Here is a 25741-nt window from a genome sequence, read left to right as displayed (position 1 = left end):
AATAAAATTATAAACTTTTTTAATATTATTGGAGTTGGGGAAAAAAACATAGTATAACCCTTTTCAATGAAAAAGTGAGCACTACCCATTAGAATTGGAATTTGGGAGAAAAGGAATTGTATTCGATAGTGAAAGAAGCATTCTTCTTCTTCTTTTTTTCAATGGTGACACTCAAGAACAAGACAAATGGGAGTTGGCAACTTGGCCACCATTTTTGGAACCTCAATCACCATTTATATAAAAAAAAAGTAACCTTCTTTTTGGGTTAAAAATGGTCCTAAACAAGCTTAGGGTTGGAATTAATATTATATTAGAATAACACGTGCTTTATTAAGAAGGTATTATACTTCATAAGAAAAATCATTTTCAACGAAATTGATAGATTTTATATGAATATCCTATTTCGGAGGTGCGATCAAATATATTGTCGTCACCATAATTTCACTCTTTCAATAAATGTATTATTTTACATATTAAAAACATTACTTTGAAGTATAAATTAAGAATAAAATTTAACTACTAAGAAAATATTAAAAAAATATTTTTTTACAAAATATATTTTATAAAAAAAATTATTTAGAAACTAGAGTCTTATTTAGCACTTGTCTAAAAGCATGTTACATCCCATGTCAATCATGTTTCCAAACTAACACTTTCACATGATTGTTTTCTTCCTCCAATGAGGTTTTACTCTCTGTACCCCGCTCTTTCTTCATGCACTCTCCGATATATATGGGGGTGCAGCAATTGGACGAATCCAACTTCACACAAGACTCTTACTTTCTGTATTCCTAGAATTAGTAAGTGTACACCCATATTTTTTACCTTATTCTATTTTAAAGGTGGTTCTTCCTTTCTTCAATATTTACTTTAAAATTATACGTTGATGATATTTTGGTCTTTTTCTCTTTACTAGAGAGTGTAGTATTAATTATGAGGTTCAGGGAGTAAAGGCTTAATCCTAATTTGACCAGTCCAGAAGCCGGTATTTGTTTCACAAAAATACAAAAAAGAACCCGTATGGGGCAACGTGGTAAATGCACATTCGAAGTTGAAACCGTCAGGGTCATTGTAGTCGCGGTGGTGCGAAAATGGCGCGCGCGAACACCTATTCCTATCGAAATCCTTTGTAGAACCTACTTCTTGTTCTTCTAGTTCTTGAGCTTCTTTCAATCCACCATACTCATTCGCTCGGTCCTCGATTTGAAACCAAGAACAACGATGTGGAAGTGGTTGTTCTCGAGAGAATCCAAGCCGCCGCCGCCGGTGGTGCTGGTCCCTCCGCTCTTCGACTTCCCTCCCATCGCCGCGCGTAACCGCATGCTTCACTCCGCCTACGATGTCGCTTTTGGCAAGATCGCCCTCGCCTCGCTCTTCCAAGACTATTTCCACCAGGGCAGGCACTTCACCACGCGACTAATGCTCAAACCAATCGACGATCCTCACGTCGATCTCATAGCCACTGTATCTTCTCCTGGCTTCTCTCTCACCTCTCTTTAGTTTCAGAAACTTGCGCAATATGGAAACTGAAAAGGAAAACTTGTTTATTATCTACTGCTGTGACATGTTTAGGTTACAGGTCCTCTCGATCGTAAGCCCAACGACAGCATCATGGGAGATGCGTTGTTTCGCTGGCAAAGGTTTTCTTCTCTAAATTGTCACAGTCGCAGTTTTGTTGCATTTCTTTATATTGTGGGAAATAGCGGACAGATGTTGTTTCGTGGCGTTCCTTAATATTGTGTATAAATGCAACTGATGTCACTATAATTACTCGTAGATTTCGGATAAGTTTTACTTAGCCTTACAAGATGAAATTGATCCTCTTATAAGATGAAAATTATCCTCATGTATATATATACTTCACTAGAACATAAATGTATATACTTCCTTTGTGTGCTAAGGACTGGACATATGGAGCACAGGACTAATATGTCCAATAAACTTCATTAGATCATATTACGATACTATTTCTGCAAACTTCAAGATGTCTCATCCATGACATAAATGACCAAAAGGAGTGTGTTGGAAGTTTTATATGGATTAATGATAGGTAATTCTCATCTTACGCTTGTTTTGTAGAATTGAAATCTACTTTAAGAGAATTACATTGATGACACTTTAAAAACCTTGCTGTTGTGGTTGAATTGCATTTCTGGGACCATTTTTAAAACTTTGTTTGTTTGGATATTTTTTGTTGTCTTCCTATTCTGCAATCTGTTGAGTAACTTGAATTGTTTGTGGTTTTTGTTGAGTGTGCAGTGATGTTAACGATCCTCATACGTTTATGGACCTTTATGTATCCACATCTGATCCGTAAGTAACTCTAACTTGAACGAATTCTGAGGGTCTGTTTGGGAAATGGAAGTAAAACAAATGTGTTTTTTTTTTCACTTCAAACATGAGACTGAGTGTTTTTAGAATGAAAGGAATAAGAAAATTATTTATAATAAATGACAATACTCAGATTGAGTTGGTTAATTTATTTTTGGCATTGCTGTCCAATGAGAATTGGGGATTTAGCTCTGTAACTAATAGTACACTGAAGGTCGATGCTTAAGGTCAGCATCGGGTACTGAGGTGAAACTTCAATTTTCATTGAAGAATAATATTTAAATTCGTTTAAAGAACTACAACTAGCTTATAATAAAACTTTCAAATAATTCCTTATTCATTTTTGTGAATATGAATACTATATGTAGAAATATAAATTATTCTTCTGGACACTCTCTTATGATTAGGTGAATGAAATATGGATCCCACTAAATAGGGTGTGGGTCAATGTTATTTGGTGGGGGTGAAACGAAATCTAGTAATAGAGCGTGTATTGAAAGTTTTACTAGCATTTACACTTCCTTCTCTTTCCCTGGCGTCCTTGATCCTAAAATGCACAATGCATCTATTTGGAATTATGAATGTTGTGTGGTGTATATATTCAGGATTTTGCAGATGAGATCGTGTGCTTTCTATTCCAAATACGGATTTGGGGCTTTCGGAGTGTTCCCTTTACTGTTGAAGAAAAGGTGTGTTTTTGTTTGATGATGGTGGCAGAAACAGGTGTTAGGTACTTAGGATCTTATTCTAGCATGCACGTCTGACATGGATTGCAATATACAATGTTGACAAAGTTAATCAATTCTACAGAGAAAGCTCCCAAGATTATGGCCTGATGGGGTTGAGATATGGTTCTGGAAATCTATCCTTTGGAGTCACACTTATGCCTTTTGCCTGTAGGTCCCTGGTTTTTGCCAATGACCTTTGACCATATTTAGGGTGCGAATGAATAAGTTTTGAATAAAAGTGCTTGTATGATATGATTCTTTTACATATTCTTTTTTTTTTAATAAGCTACACTTTCTAGCTTCTAAGAACTAATAAAATTGATTTTTTTTTCCTTATTTTTTTCAAAAGCCGACCATCTTCTTATATTTTTCTAAACATGTTTTTAGTTAGGATCTTGTCAACCAGTGCTCTCTATAGACTAATTAAGGTTTCAATAAGAAGCAGTTTTTATAGGAAAGCACGGTAAAAAAACTTTCTACTTTTGACATCCTTAATTAGTTAGACTGGTTAGCATTTGTCTTATTTATTATATATGAATTAAATATATGAGATTTATATATAGGTGGTGCCTTTTCATCTGGCATTTGAAGTTTTAATTGTTTTTCCATGACCGCTAAATGTTACATTTTGTTATATATTTTTGCAAATATTGATTTATGATCACTTGAAGAAACAATAGAAATAAACTTTGCTGTGTTACTGTCATACGTTGCAGTGAAAGACGAATTACCAAAAAGTGCATGGTTGGTAAGCAAGATGGGAAGGGTGACTGCTGGGGTGCAGTTTGAACCGCAAAGTAAGAAGTACACATATTTTATTCCTTTAGAAATATTTCTTTATGTGTTGATTTTTTCTAATTAAAATTACTACACTGGGTTTTTAAATTAATTTTTAATTTTTTGGTTTCTCTATGGCATGTATATTGAACTATGGTTACCTTTCTGGTAGTTAGTGTCATGCTGTTTTGAACTTGATTTTCATTGAATATATTGACCTAAAGATGTTTGCTTTTGTATTTTGTAAGTAAATGATAGGCCAAAGTGGAAAAGTACTATCTTGCATTCACCAGAAAGTTGACATTGTTGCATCAATCATCTAGTCAGTATGTTAATTTATTAATGCTGAGCGTTTGCATTATATTTAGATTTTATAATGGAACCTGCTCAATACCTGAATTATGTGTTTACCTCCAAGTGTATGTGTATTTGCACATGCATGTACAGTTCCAACTACATCCATGAAAGGTGGAGCAATGGACAGAGTGAAAAAGATCTAAGCACTTAGAATTGGTCACAGTAGAGCAACGACAGTTAGGGGCAGTTAGAGTGGTTAGTTAGTTGAAGGGGGTCAATTAGATAAATATGGAGAATTAGGATGGAAGGATTCACTCAAACAATTAGACATTTGTATGAAAAAGAAACTTGCGAAGAAAGATTCTTTCACCTGGTGTTGGATTCAATAAAATTGTTTGCATCTATGCTTTTTCTTTTCTGTCAATTTCTCTTTTTTCTTCCTGCATTTGTAATAGGATTGGAGAACTTCAATTCGTGCTTTATTAAATTTTAGTTTTAGTAATTTGGTTTTTATTGATGAATACAAACAATCCCAAAATCCTGAACTCTAGAAACATATTTATCTAAATTATATTAATTTGAATGCGATAAGGATATGAATACATGCATACTAACCTGTGTTCTTTTTTAGAACGAAATGCCAAGCTTTCAAATTTAACGAACTGGAGTTGTGCTTTGGGCTATGGTGTTGGATCAGGCAGCCCATTGTGTCCATCCTTCAATTTCAACCTCGAGCTTGTCAAAAGCTCTCAGGTTTGTCCACATACATAAAATGGTTATGTTTTGACATTTAATTAATTCTTATGCTAATGTCATTTGATGGTAATATAATAGTGTGACATATTTAAATGGAAAGTTTTGTGACTTGTAAGAAATTGATGTTTAAGAATTTCCCTAGTCATTAGTAACTTAGCATAACTCTTAATTTTTGTCCTAAACCGCTTATATTAAATGCACCTTAGCATTTGTTTGCCCTAACCTATGATTTGTGTAATTCTGATTGATATTTTGAGAAGCATTTGTACTGAAATTTCAAAGTCTAAATAATCTGCAGTTTATTGCCTCATTCTATCAACACATGGTTGTTCAAAGAAGGGTATGTTCTTCTGTCTATGCTCTCTTTCATTCCACTATCTTCTGAGTGGTTCTCTGTTTTCATATTAGTATCTAATTTTTCATTTTTGCAAACATGGTGATGTCTAGATTTATGGAAGTTAGTCGCATCTCTTAAAATTAAATTACGTACTAATGGGTTTTCCTTGGTTTTCTAAGAAAGCTGTACATGTATCTGATCTTTTTAGTGCCATACATGTAATTGATTTTCCCTTTTTCTTTACTAGTTTGCAAGAGTGAACGGTTAGCCTTGGGATACCAACAGTACTTAAGTTTTCTTACGTTTCTGAGTTGAGGTCACTGCATGAAAAGATTTTTGAATCAGAAGCTTCTTTTACTCAAGACCTGGGCCTATTTTTAGTTATATTTTGGATACATTTTCCTTGTGATTAGATACCGTAATGCTTATAGAATTCCATTATTACTTATTTATTCTTGTTAAAATTTACCCTCACTCGAGTTTTCTTTTGGAGTTGTAGTAAACTGGCTGATATAATTTCTTGTTAAATCAATATATTATACTGAAAGTCATAAACATGATTTGAACAGGTGAAGAACCCTCTTGAAGAGAATTCTGTTGTTGGAATTACAAACTACCTTGACTTTGGGTTTGAGTTACTTACAAGGTATTCTTTTTAGCTCTAAACAGATATATTCAAACTTATTGCAGTCGAACCAATGTACAATCTAATTTTCTGTGTCAGTGTTGATGAAGCCATAGCAGCAAACAATATTTCAGACGCCAGCTTTCAAATAGGTGCATCCTGGCAGGCTAATAAAAATTTCTTGCTGAAGGTAGAAAACCTATGCAATGTTAAGCAGATTTATATAGATTATATATGATGCATCTAAGTGGATTATTTCTCATTTTTCAGGCAAAGGTTGGACCTCGTAGCTCATCTATGGCACTTGCATTCAAGTCATGGTGGAAACCTTCCTTCACGCTCAGTATTTCAGGTTCTTGAGTGATTGTTCTACTCAATCTTGCTTCAGTTCTTTATCCTGTTCCTTTCTTTAGTGCTACCGGGACTTGTTTAGCATGTGTGTATTATGAGGCCAACACCTATGTAGTCATGATATGATGATCAAGGGTCAACACCAATATCTAGCATAAAAATTAAGTTTTATATCATGATTCTGCTTTTTTAGTTTTGGTCACCGGAAGTTCTAGTCCTACTTCAGCCCCTGCCCCATGTTAAATTATCAAGTTCGTTAGATGGCCTGTTTCCCACTGCAAGATTTGTTGATGTGGTGTATTATTTTCTGGATGACTAGTGAGTACTACCTCTGTAATATCATTTTTTAGGTATCTGCTTGCTAGGGCTGTGAAAACGAGCAGCTTGACCCAGCTCTAGGACCAACTAAATAAATTTAATAATCCAACCTAACCTATACTTTAAAACAAACCATATATTTTAGCCTCGCCTGATCCTATGTTGGGACCGCCAGGGGCCATTTTGCAAAAAAGATCTGCAAGTCTGATTATATGTGGTAGATTTAATTAAATTTAAATGTAAATGGTATACCAAGATTATAATTAGTATCTCATTTAAGGAATGGAGTTTCTTTCTGCCTTTTTTTTGGGAGAGTAGGTTGGGTGTTGATTCTAAATAAAGTACGATCAATGATCCTGGTACTGGATGATTGAAGTGCTGAGAATGTCTTGTTATTCTGTATGTAGCCACTAGAGATCGTGGTGATGGTAAAATGCAATACGGATTTGGCATCCAAAGTGAGAGCCTCAGAGAAGCCAGGTTCGTTTCATTTATCTTATATGTCTTGATTCAATAAAGTATATGCTTCTATAAAATGAATCCCTACCCCTGCTACTGCATGATAAAATATTATTGTATCATTCAGCTTTACCTTTCTTTTTTATAATGAGCTGGTGGAATAGAGTCAATGTACTCTTTCAAAATTTGTATCTTACACTGGTAAGTTTTCACCTTCGCTTTTGCTTATTTACAGTTATCAAAGAGCTGATCCCAATTTTGTAATGCTCACGCCAAGCAAGGAGCACTTAGCAGAGGGCATTGTCTGGGAAACAGGAAAGCGACCTATGTTTCAATCTGACATAGACGCTGGACATTTTGACGGCTTACCTAAAGAATTACGACCTTTTGATAAAATTTTGTAATATCTTGTTAGCTTTATATTTTTTTTCTACTGCGGCTAAGGGCACCATTCTTATTTATGAGTGGCCAGAGGAATTGCTTTCATGAGAATTAATGTAGAACAGTGCATCCAATCATTGACTATAATATCTACCAAATGCATAATATTTTATGATACATCTTGCTTTCGATTTTGGGCCTCTTTATGCATGCATCCCAAAAATATCAACCCTCACCTTTTATAATGGAAAGGTTAATCTAGAATGGAAGTTTCACATTTCCAATTTACCTTTCCATAATCAAAGAGTATGTTGGCTGAGATTTTTCCGGATAGAGTAGGAAGATGGCATTGATATGTTATAAAGTGTCTGTGATTGCCAAGTTGTTAAGGAGTTAAACTGTTATTCAAATGGGTTGCCTTAAGAAGGAAGACCTTTCATTTTGCAATTCCATTTTTATTCTTCACAATTCTCCCTCTTTCCCTTCTTATTGGCAAACCATTGCTCCTCTCCATTTTCTCCTCCCTCCCCTGCAGCCTTCTCTTTCACTAGTGTTTCCTTCACCCAAGTCATCTCCTGTAAATTATACATTTTTTCACATGTTGCAGACAGTACGCAAACTAGTTTATAGTTTTGTTATGTAATTATGTTTTGATGCATCATAGAAACATAATGTAGTTAATGTTTTAACATAATGTGGTTTTGTTTTAATAGATTATGAATACTATTTTCTGGAATGTAGTGAAATATAATTATCTTAAGGAAACTAGTTTCTATAATGTAATTAGCAGTGGTACGTTGCAATTTTTTAGACTAGTTTTCAGAAGAGTACTTTTGTCAAAAGAAAGTATTAAAATAAGCGGGTAAGGGAGTTAAGACTCAATAAATGCCTACAGAAACTCAATAAATGCCTACAGAACCGCTTTGCTTGAAAAGTCTCGGGGGCTTTTACCTTTGTGTAAATCCGTAATTTCTTACTGCATATGTACAGAATGACTTCATAAATATCATTTGGGAAATAGTATTTTAGAATAAATTTTATTTCGTTTAAAAAATATCATTCTGAAAATTCTTACTATGAACTACTTTGAAAAAAGAAATACTAACGAATAAGTAAAAAATAGTTTCAAATTGTATAATTTGAGATGCATTCCAAATCATTATCCTAGAATTATGTTTTTTAAAATGTCTTAAAAATGTGTAATTCTGAAACTTTTAATTATATTTTACATGACATTTTGTAGAAAATATAGGAATTTTAAATGTCAATTTTACCACTGCGGGGAAAGGAAGAAACAGAAAAATGAAGAAATTATTGAGATGTAAAACGTACATCTCCTTGATTAGAAAAGGAAAAAAAAAAAAAGGCTCACTTCTCGTTTAAATAATCTATCTATATATATGTATCAAGATTACAAATACTTTCAGAATTAAAAATATAATTTTCAAAAAAAGTATTTTATTTAACCTAAGAACATCTATATCGTAGCAATATTGATTCTTTCAATAATTTTAAATATATATAAGATGTCATGCAGTTAGAGTGACAATAACAAATATTCAATAACTATTGAAGTTGTGTTTTAGCAAGGTAAGAATTTTATGCATGCTTTTGTTTTATGTAATAAAACAAGATCCACTTAATAATCATAACATGTGAGGCAAGAATAACTACTTTCAAAATTAATCTTAATCATAACATGTGAGGCAAGAAAAAAAATCTAAATTTATAAATGTTTGACCAGAAAAAATCTAAATTACACACACTGCAAATTATAAGGAAGAAATGAAGCACGACTGCAGCAGTATTGAAAACAGACCGAACAAGAACTCTCCATCCCCAAAACTTAACCACCATCCGCATGTGCTCTTGCAGAATAATCAAACCATTCATTGTTATGATCAAATTCCTTGGCCAGAATCCAGGCACATTGCGGAGAAACACGAACAAGAACTTTCCATCCCCAAAACTTAACCATCATCAGCATGTGCTCCTGCAGAATAATCAAATCATTCATTCTTATGATCGAATTCCTTGGCCAGAATCCAGGCACATTGAGAAGAAACACAAGCCAGCCTTCGACTTGTGCAGATTCACATCATTGCAGTAAACCAGCTTCCTTGAGAGCACCTTTATAGTCTTCAACACTTTGTGCTCGCACCTGCATACCCAGTCACATTAACAAAATAATGTTATTTAAGATGGATATTTTCACAACTCCTTCAGAACAGATAATAAAAAAAAATCAAATTTAGCAGAATCGGTGCTATGAATCAATTGACACACCTCAGCTACACGAGTGCCGAAGTGATTCTCAATCTTCGACATGAGCCTTTCATCCTTTTGATCACATATCAGGTTAAATACAGCTCCTGTAGGATCAAAAGAAACAAACGGATAACTTAACTATTTTATACCAGCGCTGAAAATATGATTCATAGGAAGAATGAAGTTATGAATCACTTTCTTTGGAATAAAAGGGTAAAGCAAAAAAATGTGCATGAAGTGATACTGTGGCCAAACAGGTACATATTACAACTTAAACACCAGTCTGACCAGGGTGATCAGTCAAACTAAATATCTGCTCTGTCCGGTAATATGGAAAAAGAAAAAGAATTTAGAAGTAATAAAGTCTATAAGAACTACAGATAAATAGTCAATTTTTAAAATCTCCTTTGTCCTCTGATTTTCAGGAGTCCCACCAACTCAACAGCCCACTAGCTAAAAATATTTCTAACCCCGTCAGAGTAATAATATATATTGAAACAAGTAGCACCACAAAAAAAGGAATTAGGAGGGCTCATTTAATACCTATGAAGCACCGACTCTGACACTGACACCACTAACACAACTAATGACCAAAATATAGGATACCTATAACTGCTGGTACACACCCACAACAAATGCACACATGTAATATAAGCATCATGACAAAACTCTCAATGAGGATTAAGATTTTCATGTTGTAAAAACAAATTTGTTACAGTTTTCCTTGCAATAACATCTTTCACAGTAGAATCTTAAATAACAAACATGTAATCTCAATCGTTAAAATAACTACTAAAGTCCTTTTTATAAGCCTAAAAAATAAGTCATCCATTATATCTAGTATAGGTCGTCTTCTTTCAATTTTTGCTATTTTTAAATACAGTAGCGTCAGCCAAACCATGTCAAAGAGATGTCAGCCAGCAAAAAATTGTGACAGTGGAATAGGGTTGGACATCTAATAGAAGTGTCTGACAAGTGTTGGGCACGGCGCCACACTTTTCTACCAAGGTCTCGGTGCTTCATAGCTTAATAATGCAACTTTAACAATTTATTATAACTACATAAGAGTAAGCAGAGAAATCTGGAAATTACCTTTGCGCCCAAAACGCCCAGCTCTGCCAACCCTATGCAAATACACTTCACAATCAGGCTCGGGTTCACGGGTATAGCTGGCAGTGTGTTTCATCGGAAGATCATAATTGATGACCAAATTAACCTGAATAAATATAAATTGTTAGGATGTAACCACATTTAAAAGAAAAAAGGACAGACAAAAAGAGAAGAGTGGGAGAGAGAACCAACACAGTACCTGTTGCTGATCAAAGCCACGAGCAAGAAGATCAGTTGAAATAAGAACTTGAGTCAAACCGTCTCTGAACTCCTTAACAATTTTCTCTCTCTCGTCATGACCAAGAGCACCTTGTATAGATGTAACCTCGTAGCCCATGTCAACAAGTGATTTATGCAACATTTGTGCACTATTTCTTGTACGCACAAATATGATGGTTTGCCCCACATTCTCTCCTATTTCAAATATGTAATCTTTTATCACTTCAATCTTCGCAAGTTCATCAGAACAGTAGACTTTATATTGCTTCACTGCATCTAAAGATAGTTCTTCTTTCTTTACAAAAAGTTTATTATGATCCTCTTTGACTGTCCTTGAAACGAAATTTTTGACGGTGTCATTAAATGTAGCAGAAAACAGAAGAACCTGGAGGTACACACAAGACCAATCAATTTTCTAGATAAAAAGAAACTCACTGCAGAAAGCTTTATTCAAATGCAGATCCAATAGTTATGTGGCTCCAAAATTGTGCAAATTCAAATTGACTAGTATCAATCCATTAAATATCAACCAAAAGAAGATGTAATCTTTATATCCATGTGATGTTGTTTGACTGAACAAGATATATTTCACTAGACTGTTTTCTCTTCTCGTAATATGAATGGATGGTTAACTTCATATCTTTCATACGTTATAAAAGGGCTCAAAGTGATTTAAATTTTGCATGAACTAACAAAAAAATATGCTGAAGAATAGGTGACTATAACTACGTATCATGTCTCTACACGTATGATTGCATACACATGCAATCACCAGTCACTATATGATGCAGAAATTTGCCACAAGTTGAAGAGGCTAAACCAATCAGAGAAACTAACACATCACTTGTAAAGTAATTGCATCAAGAAAAAATATATCATGCGGTTACTTAGCTTCCATTTGGTTTACTATAAAAAATCAATTTCACCCACTGCAGCACATGTTTCAATGTAAAATATATGGCTGAGTCTAATTGAAGCATATATATCTGTCCCGTAGACAAATCTATGAAATAATTTCTTGTGGAGATGGAGAATGGAGATATCATAATCCATGGAAGAACAACGTGAGAGAGAATTCAACCAACCTGACAATTAGAATTAACTTTTTCTATTTCTTTCATTATCCTCAGGGAATCATCTTTAAATCCATCCTGCAACATTAAAGTTAATATCTTCAGTCTAACCTAACCAATCCTCCAATAAATCACGGTAATAACAAGTTCAGCAAGTGGGCAACGCAATAAAATTACCTCCGCAAGCATTTGATCTGCCTCGTCAAAAACAAGAATCTTCAACCTGGAGGCCCCAAGTTTCTTGAAGCTCATCCACTTCTTGATGGTGCCAGGGGTTCCGATCACCACCTGCGCCATAATCGGCGCCCTTTTCGCGATCGAGAGCGCATTGCTATCCGTCGGCACAGCGCACTCCGACGCAATCCCGGTGTACTTNCCCATCTTGCGGAGAACCTCGATGTTCTGATTAGCCAACTCCCGAGTTGGGCAGACACAGAGAGCCTGCGGCGCCTGCACCTTGGGATCGACGCGGCTGAGCATCCCAAGCACGAAGCACGTGGTCTTCCCAGACCCGTTGTGCGCCTGCGCGATGAGGTCACGGTGCGGCGGGTTGAGGATCATCGGCAAACTTATCGCCTGGATCTTGCTCGGCTTCTGGAACTTCATCTCCACGTAGAGCCCTTTCAGAAGCTCCGGCGAGAGGTTTAAGTCCTCGAACTTCGCAGCCGACGTGTACGGCGTTTCTCCAGAGGTAACCTGACCACATTACAAAACCCTAACATTCAATTCAAAACACTGTAAACAGAGAGAACAAGAAAGAGAGAAGTGTTGTGTTGCGAGTAAAACGAACCTTTTGAATGCTAGAATCGTCGGGGTCATCCAAGAGTTTGGGAGGGTTCTCATCGTTGTCTTCGATTTTTAATGAATCGAGGTTGACGGAAGAGGCTTCAGTGGCGGTGGCGGTGGAGGAGGCTTCGGTTTCTTCGTCCTCTTCGTCAGCCCATCTTTTGGTAACTGGCGGCGGAGGGTCCGCCGTGGTGGATGTGGCGGCGGCGGTGGATGGTTCTGCCATGATTCGGCGCTCGACGGCACGTTTGCTGAGACGCGCCTTGGCGAGCTTACGGGTGCGCGTGGTGGTGGTGATCTTGACCTTGTTTCCGTCCTCGTCTAGCATGCGCCGAAAAAAATAAATAATAATGTGTTGGTCGAAGGTTGCGTTCCAATGACGGTGCCAATAGTACAAATGTTTGGGCCTTATATGAACATTATACGATTTTGCTTCTTGCACCTCCACAATTTATTTGCGCACCTCCACAAAAATGTCTTTTGTTTATGTCATTTTTTTTAAAAAAAAAATGTAAAAAATTTTGTTGTCCAACCATTTAGCAAAAACAGAGAGCATTCCTCTGTCCAAGCAAAAACCATGGCCACTTGTTCACTCATTTCCACGCGCTTCCATTCTCCTTCTTCTTCACTCTTTCGTTCTTCAACCATCAAACCCACCACAACAATTCAACTTTCCAAAACCCTTCATCTTCACTATCCCAACCTTTTCCTCCTTCGCCTCCCATCACCAAAACTCACAATACCCCTTTTACCCAAACTCTCCATTCCCAAACCTCTTCTCCTTCTCTGCACTTCCCTCGCCCTCTCCTTCACTCTCCTCGTTTCCAACGCCGACTCCGCCGCCGCCTTCGTCGTCACCTCGCCGCGGAAGCTCCAGTCCGACGAACTCGCCACCGTTCGCCTCTTCCAAGAGAACACTCCCTCTGTTGTCTACATAACCAACCTTGCTGTCAAGTAGCTACCCCTTTTACCGATCCTCTTCAAAAATTGTCTTTGAATGGTTTTTCGTTGACCCTTTTGCTTTGTCTTTGGGTTTCTCAACGTGGGGTGTTGTGTTTAGGCAGGATGCATTCACGCTGGACGTCTTGGAGGTTCCCCAGGGATCCGGGTCTGGCTTTGTTTGGGATAAGAATGGTCATATTGTGACCAATTATCACGTTATTCGTGGTGCCTCTGATCTCAAGTGGGTATTTTTTTTTTTTTTTGATAATTTTGTTTTTTTTTATTAGTGGTCAACGCATAGGTTTTTTTTTTTTTTTCAATTTCAACTAATGAAAAATCGTCCTTAGAGCGTTAATCAATTTTACTAAATTTAAGAATTTATAATTGGATAACAGGGAAGGAATAACTTTTACTAAATATGTGAGTTTGCTATGTATGTATTGTCAATGTATTCGTTTTTACAATTTTAACTAAATAGGAATCATCCTAAATGGTCTTTAGAGTAAATAACTAATCTTACTGTACATGAGAATTTGTAATTGGATGACAGAGTAAGAATAAACTTGACAATGTCTTTGTTTTCTAATGAAATTCTTTTTATTTTGGGTTAATTTTCTTGCACGGTTAGTGTAAAGCTTTTTACACTTTTAGCCAATAAAAAGTCATTCTAGATATCATTTTAAAAATAATTATGACAAAAGGCAACAATCTTACCATATACATGGGAATTCTTTTTTATCCTATCAGTGTATTTTAATTAAATTCTTTTACTTTTGGCATCTTTTGATCCGGTTTCTCAGGCTTCTACCTTTTCTTCTCCGCCGCTTCTAGTCTGGTTTTGACCTTTGAGTGGTATTATGCTGACAAATAGGAACTTTTTAGTTATGCGGCCAAATATTTTAATATTATGTTCAATGTGACATATATCTATTGCTAAACGAATTATATCCCTAAATATGAAACTTTGATAACTAATTCATAATTATTAAGAAAGTTGGCTAATTTAGTTAGTGACATTAAGTTGGCAGTAATTAAGTATTTTCAAACTTTCCCTTGAACAATTAATGAATTAAGAGAGAGTGAAGCCTTAAATTATGAAACTTAACCCTCCAATTCTTCTATCTTGATAAGAGAGAAGTAGACAATTCATAACATTTATTATTTATTTGTGAACAAAAATTTTAAGAATATTTTGGTAAAACAATAATTGATGCTTGGGATGATTAGAAAACGACAAAGAAATTTCAAAACAATTTGTTGTAATCAGGGACCGAGGGTGTATAAGTAACCTTGTATTAAAACAAAAGGGAGGTGATAATTGTGTGTTACTTTGTACATTTACACCTCCTTCAACACGTTTGGGTGTGTTTGCATTGCAACTTTTCCTGGCATTGAGAAGTGAACTCATAACATAGAAAGTTTGGTGATAGATTGATGTATGTGTTGTGATGACTTCAGTAAAGTGATTACTCCTATTCAAAGACATGCTAGTTATGTGCAGGGTCACTCTAGCCGACCAGTCAACTTATGATGCCAAAGTTGTTGGTTTTGACCAAGACAAGGATGTTGCTGTGCTGCGTGTCGAGGCACCGAGCGACAAGCTCAGGCCTATACCTATTGGGGTCTCTGCTGACTTGCTTGTTGGTCAGAAGGTTTATGCCATTGGGAACCCGGTGCGTTGTCCATACCGATCAATGCGTATTGTGTTGTAAATATTCACTATCTATGAATTTTCCAATATAAAGAAATGATGGCAATCCTGGTTGAATCTGATATTAATTGGAGCTTTGGCTAGAATTTTTATAAGCAAGTAGATTTTGTTCTAGCAAAATCATACTTTTAACAGTTGTCTCATTTAATCTATTATGTGTTGTATAATTATATAATTATTTAGTCAGCATTTCCTGCTCCAGTTGTAAATGTGTATGCAAAATATAATGTTAAAAAATGCATTGGACATCTGAGTTATGAATGCCTGTAATGTAAAGGCAGACTTGTTTTTGAAAGATAAGAAGAAAATTACTAAATTTGTAAATTGTACCTTGTAATTGCTGCCAAACTGCTTTATGGAGCTGTATTCATGGCTTGAATGCTATTTTCTGTTGATGATCGACACCGCAAACTCTTCTTGAATATGCCAATATGATTCCTCATTCTCATCTTGCAGTTTGGACTAGATCACACACTCACAACTGGGGTCATCAGGTATGAAAACTTAAAACTGTGGAGTGAATATTTTGATGTAACTCCCATTACCTAGAAAAACAGTTTCTACTTTGCTATTCCTTTTTATTTCCTCGTGCCAGATTATAGATTTGCGAATCAAACCTTTTATATTTAGGAGTCTAGAAGTGGGATGCCATTAATCCCTTTCCGGAATAAATATGTGTTATAGTTCATACAACATCTTCCCGTCTCTTTCCCTTGAAATCTCAACTTTTTAAGCATGGTATTCTTTAGGTTAATACTGTTTTTCAAATGTTCACATCATTGTGCTGATACTTGATAACTTGAAAGGTGGATACTCTGTCTTTCCTTTTTATGTTCCTTTTGTGTTGATTGTGTTTTACTGATACATACGTCTTCAACAGTGGTCTTAGGCGAGAAATTAGTTCTGCTGCAACTGGTCGTCCAATTCAAGATGTCATACAGACAGATGCAGCAATTAATCCTGGTAACAGTGGAGGGCCTCTCTTAGATAGTTCTGGAAACCTCATTGGGATAAATACAGCCATATATTCTCCATCTGGCGCATCATCTGGTGTTGGATTTTCTATTCCAGTGGACACTGTGAGTTCTTACTTTGACTTGTTTTTAATTTATATATCCAATTCTTTCTTCAGGGGACAACTTTTTATGGAAACATAGTAATCCTCTGAATAAAATTGCTAATGTGCTTGTTGCTCGATATATTCAGGTAAATGGTATTGTTGACCAATTGGTGAAGTTTGGGAAGGTTACAAGACCTATTTTAGGGATTAAGTTTGCTCCAGATCAGTCTGTGGAGCAGTTGGGTGTAAGTGGAGTGCTTGTCTTAGATGCTCCTGCCAATGGTCCTGCTGGGAAAGCAGTAAGTTTGATCAAAGATTATTTTTATACGAAAGGGGAAATTCATTACGAAATTTCAGCTATATGCGCCGAATAGGGGCATAGATTTCATGTTAATATAAACTTGGCCTCTTTACTTTAACTAAAGCTAGTCACTAAAAATGTTAATGCCACTAACACGTCCTAAGCTTCATTATCACATATTAAATCTAATATTGTATTGCTTTATCTTAATTTACTAAACTACAATCTTTCAATGGAGCCTGGCTAATTTCTAGTTTTCAGGGCCTGCAATCAACAAAGCGTGACTCGTATGGTAGACTCATTTTAGGTGACATCATAACGTCTGTGAATGACAAGAAGGTCACTAATGGAAGTGATTTGTACAGAATTCTTGACCAGTGCAAAGTAGGTGAAAAGGTATGATGCTGATTCAACTGTTCTATTGTTTCTTTAAAAATGTATAACTTTTCTATTTTCAAAACTATTACTAGATCCTGGATTTCTAAAGCAAATAAAAATATGATGCAAGAACATTTTCAAATATACCTTCAACGTGTTTAAGCATATGTTTGACATGGCAGCATATTTATTGTTATTCTTAATCTATGTAAAAAAACCTTAAATTATAGTCACGGAGGTAGTATATAATATACCCTTTTAATATTTGGTCAGTTTAGAAAGATTCAAATCAAAACATCGTATTCTCTCTTGTCTGTACAAACTTTTATTGTAACATGTATATCATAATAACATATAAGTTCGTCTGAATAGTAATAATCAACAGAAAAATGAAAATCTTGGAAGAATGGAACAAAAAGGCTATCTAGTTTTATGGTTGTTTAAGACTGTTCTATCTCACTAACCACAGTCAAAGCTAATTTTAACAGGTTCAGATTTTAGAAATTAGATCAAGTTGTTTCAAGGATGAGTTTGGATTATACTTCAATCATCCCAAACCTGACTCGATGCACATATTCTGAATATACTTTTTTTAACCAATATTGGTCATAATACTTCTTGACTTATGTTTTATGAATTTGATTAGAATGCACTACAGTGTAAAGGTTCTTCATACTGTTATCAATCACATCTTGTTATGGAATATAAATCTGTTTACTTATATAATAACTATTTTTAAAGATCATATTTGGGATAGTATTTTATTGACTGACAGTAAAAAATATTTATTAATAGTGCATAGAAATTCAACTTATATATCAGGTCATACTTTAATTTTATGATTTACCTACTTATAATGTTAAAAGTCTGATATATTATGTCTCAACAGAAAGTCCTGACTCGGTCCTCTTCCATACATCAGTGAGTCTTGAGTCTTGTTCAGAACAAATTCTAATCAAATGATCTTATCGAAAGTTCAGGCTGAGTGGGATACCCAAGCGAAATCCATCGTATAAGACCTATGTATTTTCTTAATCTGTTTTTAACTTGGTGGTGAATTGCCTCTATGTAAAACATCTCACCCTATGCTAAAAACTTGGACTGAGAGACTCAATTTGAAGCTACTTTATTTTCCTAGTTTAATGGTTAATGATGTTGCTATTTAGGTGATTGTTGAGGTTTTGAGAGGTGATCACAAGGAGAAGATCCCTGTCATTCTGGAGCCAAAACCTGATGAATCATGATCACAAGGATGATATATATATACAATTCACATGCCATTGCCAGAGAGTGAATAAAGCTGTTTTATGGGTATTCTTTAGTTGTTGTATCTTGCTTCATAAAACAGCTCCAGTTGTACATATATATACATACTATGGAACTGAAAGCTCATTATCCTTTAACTTTTTCGTTTCTAAACAATAAGTAGAGTTGGCAAACAATATAGATTGAATAAATTTTATTTTGAATTATAATGAATCAGATAAAATAAATCCATTAGTTTATTCTTTAAAAGATTAAGGAAAAGTCTGATCCAAATGGATCTATTTAATAAAGTTCAATATAATCCATTATGTTCATAAATCATTAGTTTCCTTCTTTGAACTAGTCCATCTCAGAAAATCTGGTTGAGGTTTAATTGGGATCACACAGCTGCAAAATATTAATTTAGTGGCTTTTTTCCACTCAACATTTTCTACACTGTATGACACTATATATACAATCTAGGTGACTAGAGTTCTTGAAATCATTGGCAAATTGTAGTACATTGGAAGTGTAACATATATCCTACAACAGTTTTGGAAGTGGTTTGTGAAGTTTTTGGAGAATTCTATCCATCCATTTGGTCAATAGCTTCAGATTGATGTTGTTTCTGCATTATGTTATCTTTCATCACTCAGTTCACTGTGATTTAAAGTCAAACAATCATTAAGGCTAGTGTGTGATTTTGTTACAGCAAGAGTTATATAAACCATTAATTAATACCAGATTTTAGGCAAACAAGTACAATGGCAATAAAGAACTCTATTGGTTGCTTCTCTTTTAAACTCTTAAATCAATATTTCTTTGAATTCTTATAAGAAGACTTACCTATGAAATCATTGAAGATATCTAAATTTGCACAACTTTTATGGAAATTTCATCTGAGTGACAATATTTTACAGATTTTGAACACCTCACTTGTAGTAAAACATTAACAAGCTACAACAGAATAACGTAGCACTAAGAAAATCTTCTGTCAAATTTCCATAGCAGTTCGGTTAATAATATCACTCTTTTTTCCTTCGGTTTTTCTTTTAGTTTCAAAATTACCACTCGTATAATTATTGTTATCCTTCTCATACTCAACAACATAAGAAAATTGAAATTTCTTGATGCTTAATTGCATATGCTGTTGGCTTCAGCTCTTATCCGATTAACTGCTAATGTAGTTACAATTTCACTTTCTGCCATTTTGTTATGTTCCTCAAAATATCAAAACCAGAGTTGTTGACACTTGAATAATCAAAGCTTATTAGATAAAACATCTATTCTGTGATGTACTCTGATAGAGTTAATTTATCACCAGGTTGCAAATTTGTTTAATGATTTTAGAATTATATACTCATAAGAATACATAATTTCATTCTTCAAGAGTTCAAGTTGCATACATCATATACTTGGTGGATGTAATACTCAGTCTAAACGCTGTTTGTTTCCCATGATTTTCCAAATTTCAATGCAGAGCATCAAAATGCTTTCGAACTAAATCCATAGAGATTCACCTTACAATATTTGTTGGAATTCATAAACTTGTCTTTAATATTTATTCAGGGGTAAACATCAGAAAAATTCTTTCTAAATTTAGTTTTAGACACGAAATTGATAAGGTAAAATTATAAAAACTTCCATACAAAACTTCCAAGTCAATGAGTAAAACAGAAAAAGCTCATGGGCCATGATAAAAAGTGGCCTGCAGCATTACAAGTTGTTGAAGTGACTGCAAAGGTTTGACAAAGACTTTGGATCAATCTCTCTAGATTATTAGTTTATATAAAGTTATCACTCATGATTTCTTTTATCTACCAACCATTTTTTAAATTATAGTTGAATGAATTACATAAAAACACTTGTTCAAAAAAAAAAAAACCTTTGGTACTGTCAAGCAGTGATAAATGTTACTTCTTTTGTCTTCAAAACTACAGTAGTTTTATTTTCAAAAGATTTCAAACTAACTGAAGTTTGTATTAATTTTAGTTGTAATTATAATTTGCTCTCAGATAAAAAATGATAATATTTGCATCATGCAGTCTATAAGAGTAATGTATTTATTGAGAAAAAGATGTTATTTTAAGAAGTGACATATATATCATTGTTTTAGTTGTATATTAAAAACTTTAAACTGAAGTTATTTTATAACAGAGAGAATAGTGTAATTAACTAAGATTGATTTCTCTCACCTCTCATGATTTTGTGCATATAGAAAGATGAAGGTTGAACAAAGAAGATTTTGTTACACAAGAGGATTTCCAACTCTTATTAAAAGAAGATTTTCCGACATGCATAAACGCAGTTCATAGTTTCATATATATATTTATAAAATATCATATGATAAAGGTGGCTAGGCCTCTTCATTGCAGACACACGACCTCTAAGCATGGCCTATAGCTTCCAATGCAGAATGGTGGCCACATCTTTAACCTAACAAAGAAGAACAATGCAGTGGTGAAAGACCATAAAACATTACATTTTTCTTACTTGAAGAACTTCAATTTGGAGAGAGAAAGAGTGAGAGAAAGAGAGTGATCTATGGATAATCTCAATGCAGCTTTTATTAGAAATTCAGCACATGCACGTTATATATAACAAGGGCAATTACAGAGTACATTTTAGATAGGAGAATACTTAGGGAACCAAGATGAGGTCATTGATAATGGTTGATGTTCATACGGAGAAAGAGGATGCAAGGCCAAAGTTAAGGCTCCAGAGCTCAAAAGTTCCCTTAACAAAGTCATAGTATCCTCCTTTCAGAGCCAATGTTTTGTTTACCAAGCCATCTCTCACAAATGGGTAGGTTAGCAGGTTTCCAAGGGAAACATTAACAGCTTCCTGCACATCATTCCAATTTAACTTGTAAGCATCACCTACATCACTTTAGTTTGCTTCTAAATCATGAAATTGGATTCTTTGCTGGGTTTTTTTGGAATAATGATATTTTGACAACATTTTAACACTATTTACGTGTCATTACGTGATTGGTTTATGTTGGTGTTTATGATTATTATTATTGATTGTGGAGTAATTTTGGACCAATCACATAATGACACGTAGATGATGTTAAAATGTTATCAAGAATCTGAACTGCTAAACCGTTTCACTCTTTAATTTGAATAATAAAGATTTATACTGAAGGCTAACATAGATAAATGAAGTGAAATTTTAATTCTGACTGAAGAATATATAGTACTGAAAAACACTTACTGAACTACATATAAGTTTTGTCCTTATATGTACAAGTTAATTCAATGAGTTTTATGAAAATGTTTATCAACCATGTGGCTTGAATTAATGTTCCTTACCTTCTCACAGTGTGTGCACAACTCAGCAAAAGGTGCATCCCCATGCTGTGTCTTCACCTTTGCCTTTGCAGGTAAGCCAATTTTGACCCACTCCTCAATAAAATCACTGAATACAACAAATCAGAATTCATGTGAGACTTTTTGTAAATTAAATAAATCTACAGAAAGGTAAACATAAAATTATCATATAATAGAGTAAGTTTTGAAACCATCTTATTTTGGCTTTCAAGTTTAACTTAATTTCAAAATTTAATTCATAGGATGAGATTTTGTCTTTGTTTATACACTGTTTAATGTGGAATGTTGAATGTCATGATGGTCTAGGAATTAAGAAGTAGGTGAAATTTGTGCATCAAATTATAATTGAGAAAGTGTAATTTTTTATGCAGAGCAAAATGGCTTACGTAGAGTAGGTTCCATCAAAAGGGAAAGATAAAAGCCCCTTGATACCACCACAAGCACTGTGTCCAATGACCACAATGTTGGACACCTGTAGAAAATTCATATGGATTAAAAATTCTTGACATTTTCTCACCATTGTTAATTTTCATATTAGTAAGACAGAGAACACTGTGCCTGAAATTATGTGCATGTTATTTATCTTCCAATGATTGATAACATACCTTGAGATGCAAAACAGCATACTCAATGGCTGCCCCAGTTCCAGAGTATTTTGACTGGTGCACAGCAGAGTAAAACAAAGTAAGTTTCATGTCAACAGAAATTTGAGTACTAATAGGATGACATACATTTACATTCATTTGACACAATTAATAAAAGTAAAATAGTCATAAAAGAATGAATTTTTGTAGTTTTTCAAAAAAAAAAGTAAAAGGTAAAAAGGGGTTCTGTCAAATGAATGTAAAAAAATTGAACAATGCTATCATGACACACTTTTACATTCATTTGACAGAATAAGGGTAAAATGATCATAAAAATGTAAAATTTTATGATTTTTCAAGAAAAAAGAGAGTAAAAAGTAAGAAAGGGTAATCTCAAATGAATGTGAATGTAAAAGAGTTAGATGTGTCAAATAATTATTTTTCAAAAAAATTATGTGTCAAAGTATAATATTTCTAGGACTTTCTTTTACTGTGTTGGAAACATGCCTGGTCATATGGTGCGACAATGTTAGCAACATTTCTGACCACAAAAGCCTCTCCAGGTTGGAAATCTAGCACATGGGATGGGCACACTCTTGAGTCTGAGCAAGCAAACACCATAAACTGAAAAAACAAACACATAAAGTAGAAAATATTAGTTAGTCCACAATTTTTTTATTTTTAACAAATAATTAATCACATTAAATAGAGTTAAGTTAGCTTGAATTCACTTATATTAAAGTCCATCTATGTGTAATCTTTTTACTTATGTTCAAATATAGCATATAATGAGTTGGTTGACTTTAAAAACAACACATATAATAAGCTGAGTTGACAGTTTAATCTTTTTCACTGTGTGTAGAAATTGAACTCATGAAAACATCAGAAAAAAGGTACCTTGGGGCTCTGGCCTTTGGCAAGTTCACCATACAAAGCTGGGTTCTTGCTGAGGAATGGTAATTGAAGAACAATAGCAGGAATGAGAGAAAGCTTAAGATTAAACTAAAAGCAGTGAAAATAAGGTGATAGTGATGACTAACTCATATTTCTCCTTCTTGAAGTAAAGGAAACCAGATTTGATCCTGTCAGAGGCTTCTGATGAAGGGATGCTATCAGATGATGATGTCCCCAGTGAAGCTGTTATCTGCTCCACTTTTTCAGCTGCTGTGGCCTTCAGTTCAGTCTTCTCTCTATTTTTCAACAAATGTTAAGAAATATAGTTTAAGCCTTATTTCTAGTTGACGTGAAACTTTCAACGATACAACTCAATTTGCATGGAAGAAGATACATACTGGAAAATTTGCATACTTTAATCGATACAAGTCAATTTGCATGGAAGAAGATACATACGGGAAAATTTGCATACTTTAATTATATAAGTTTCACATCTTAGAGCGTGGTTGAGACTCACCTCAACAATTTCTGGAGTTCTTCAATAGCTTGCTCATAGTCCTTTGCCATATCCTCTCTCTCCAAAAATAAATAAATAGTGTCAGGTAAAAGACCAAACAAAAAACTAATAGTTAATAGCAAAATTACCTTAATAAAGAAATGAGAAACCAAAATTCAAATATATTTAAGGAAATAGTGTCAAACCTCAGAAAAGTTGAAAATTGGTTTTACACTGTCAGATGATTAATTAGTTGCTAACTTGGTTGGGAAAGCTGTTTAATTTTGAATGGACTTTTTCATCTATATATATAGTAGTTTGGATTTGCTTCTTTGTTGGCCTTAGAATCCTCCAACTAACACACACTTCCCCAATACAACGATAATTCGTGTTGTGTGTAGTTCTAATAAAATAAATTTGATAATTTTATGGTGGTGGATGCTGACACATGCCAGTAGTTCATGAACAAATCCATGCCACACACCTGTCTCTGTCACCTAACCAAGCTAACAATGTGCATATGTGGTAGGTTTCAAAGACAGATCAAACGGTGTTCCACGTGAAAACTAAACTTTAAACAGCACACTGAAACATTTTTCTTCATAGTGGCAACCCCATATACGTGGACTATGTTAGATTATTAAGCACATGAAGACCAAGCTACGCCAATTAATATACGTGACAAGTGACTAGTCAAAAACACATTCATTGTGATCCAAATCTGCAAACCAAGGATGAGAATTTTCGTCCCTTAAACTGTAAAGCACACAAAAACAAAACAGTAAAAATAACCCATGATAGAAATTTTACATCACCATTATTCCATCACAAACTGAGCAAGTTTGGTTGACTTTAATGATGTCTGATTGTTTGATGCGAGAAATGTTTTTTTCACACTAACTAGGTAGAAAAGTCAAACTCTAACGAATAATTATGACAAGTAACACACATTGTGTTCCAAAATTGAAAACTGATCAGTATTTTGAGTCTCTTGGAACTTGAAAACTACAGAAGAGAAGCATACAAAAGAAAACAACACAGTGTTTATTCATGCAGCAAGAGTGTAAATTTTGAAGTGTAGACTAACCATAAACGTTTAACATAAACTGTCATGCATAATAAATAACTAGTTTAACAGTCACAACCATACTGAAAGAATCATTTTTCATATTATAAACTTGAATGCATGAATGATGAAAGAGTAGTGTATATATACCACAGTTGGGGTGATGATGTGGGAAGGTGCAGCAAAGACAGGCTTGTCTTGAATGAGAGAAGGGAAAGAAGAGGAAGATGAAGGAGAAGAAGGAGTGGTGAGGGTTGCAAAGACAGAAGGTCGCAATGTGGCCTTCTTAAGAGAGGTTTTGGCTGGGGAGATTGAAGAGAGGCACCAACCGTTTATGGAAGAGGACGACATGGTGCAATGAGGACTAAAAAGTTTATGCTATATAGCCCTTTGATGCAATATGGTGTGGCATGTCAATAGGGTATCCCCATTTTATGTGACCTTTGGCAGATAATGAAAACGAAAGCCAAACAAATGAGAGCTTCATTCCTATCCTTGTAGATGAGGTTTGAATGTTGGAGATTAACTGTGAGAGAATGACCATAACCCTTTCTCACTTTGGATCACACACACCCCTTTTGCCATTCACCTTCACAAACTCACAAAATGGCCATAGATTTTAGGTGCGCACTAATTAAAATTGGTTTTCTTGACTTCTGAGGTGCTTGATTAGCACTATGTCAGCTAAGCTATGGACCATAACATTGTTTGTAGATATTATCTATGAGATTCACGTTAATTCCTATGAGGGTCTGCATTTATGAGATAAAATGAAAAAGAAAGTGTGGTAGTGGGTATTCCTAGGGACTTAATTCCAGAGGTTTATGGCTGTAGGGCACATTGTGTCTCCTTTCAATTTTTGTGTCATGACATGCACGCAATGCCATGTTGCCACGTATGGTGAAAATGTAATTGC

General features: G+C 34.6%; 4 protein-coding genes across 7 annotated transcripts; 2 read left to right on the top strand and 2 right to left on the bottom strand.

The window, feature by feature from the left end:
- Positions 1-1015: 1015 nt before the first annotated feature.
- On the top strand, positions 1016-7537 carry LOC106771695. The gene is made up of 13 exons (XM_014657703.2): positions 1016-1464; positions 1573-1640; positions 2260-2313; positions 2937-3020; positions 3142-3227; positions 3776-3856; positions 4765-4886; positions 5188-5229; positions 5796-5872; positions 5951-6041; positions 6122-6203; positions 6928-7000; positions 7215-7537. Exons 1-13 carry the CDS (start codon positions 1222-1224, stop codon positions 7381-7383), a joined length of 1272 nt encoding a protein of 423 aa, XP_014513189.1. The 5' UTR covers positions 1016-1221; the 3' UTR covers positions 7384-7537.
- Positions 7538-9016: 1479 nt separating this feature from the next.
- LOC106770304 (DEAD-box ATP-dependent RNA helicase 38-like) lies at positions 9017-13176 on the bottom strand. Its single transcript, XM_014656123.2, has 7 exons — positions 12821-13176; positions 12208-12726; positions 12043-12108; positions 10938-11342; positions 10721-10844; positions 9647-9732; positions 9017-9521 (listed from the first exon to the last, which is right to left on the bottom strand). The coding sequence occupies exons 1-7, from the start codon at positions 13142-13144 to the stop codon at positions 9459-9461; spliced, it is 1587 nt and encodes a 528-aa protein (XP_014511609.1). The 5' UTR covers positions 13145-13176; the 3' UTR covers positions 9017-9458.
- Positions 13177-13369: 193 nt separating this feature from the next.
- LOC106770312 (protease Do-like 1, chloroplastic) lies at positions 13370-18687 on the top strand. 2 transcript variants are annotated; one of them, XM_014656130.2, is made up of 8 exons: positions 13370-13770; positions 13877-13999; positions 15260-15431; positions 15926-15963; positions 16350-16548; positions 16676-16828; positions 17092-17226; positions 18375-18687. In XM_014656130.2, the coding sequence occupies exons 1-8, from the start codon at positions 13394-13396 to the stop codon at positions 18450-18452; spliced, it is 1275 nt and encodes a 424-aa protein (XP_014511616.1). In that variant the 5' UTR covers positions 13370-13393; the 3' UTR covers positions 18453-18687. The 2 variants fall into 2 exon arrangements, with proteins under 2 accessions (XP_014511616.1, XP_014511619.1); XM_014656133.2 differs by lacking the exon at positions 18375-18687 and adding an exon at positions 18098-18363.
- A 2009-nt stretch (positions 18688-20696) lies between these two features.
- LOC106771342 (carbonic anhydrase, chloroplastic) lies at positions 20697-25248 on the bottom strand. Of its 3 annotated transcripts, none has more exons than XR_001376454.2 (10): positions 24976-25243; positions 23781-23839; positions 23410-23559; positions 23267-23315; positions 22877-22993; positions 22391-22444; positions 22172-22257; positions 21768-21873; positions 21075-21297; positions 20697-20889 (listed from the first exon to the last, which is right to left on the bottom strand). XR_001376454.2 is itself a non-coding variant. In NM_001317298.1 (10 exon segments), coding segments are annotated over 9 exon segments (987 nt in total). In that variant the 5' UTR covers positions 25177-25248; the 3' UTR covers positions 20697-20889; positions 21094-21132.
- Between the last annotated feature and the right edge of the window lie 493 nt (positions 25249-25741).

This window comes from Vigna radiata, chromosome 1 (assembly GCF_000741045.1).
Source record: "Vigna radiata var. radiata cultivar VC1973A chromosome 1, Vradiata_ver6, whole genome shotgun sequence".
In the NCBI taxonomy this organism is placed as follows: domain Eukaryota; kingdom Viridiplantae; phylum Streptophyta; class Magnoliopsida; order Fabales; family Fabaceae; genus Vigna; species Vigna radiata.
The sequence above is the reverse complement of the archived record's forward strand: the minus strand, read 5'-3'. Positions and strand labels throughout refer to the sequence as shown.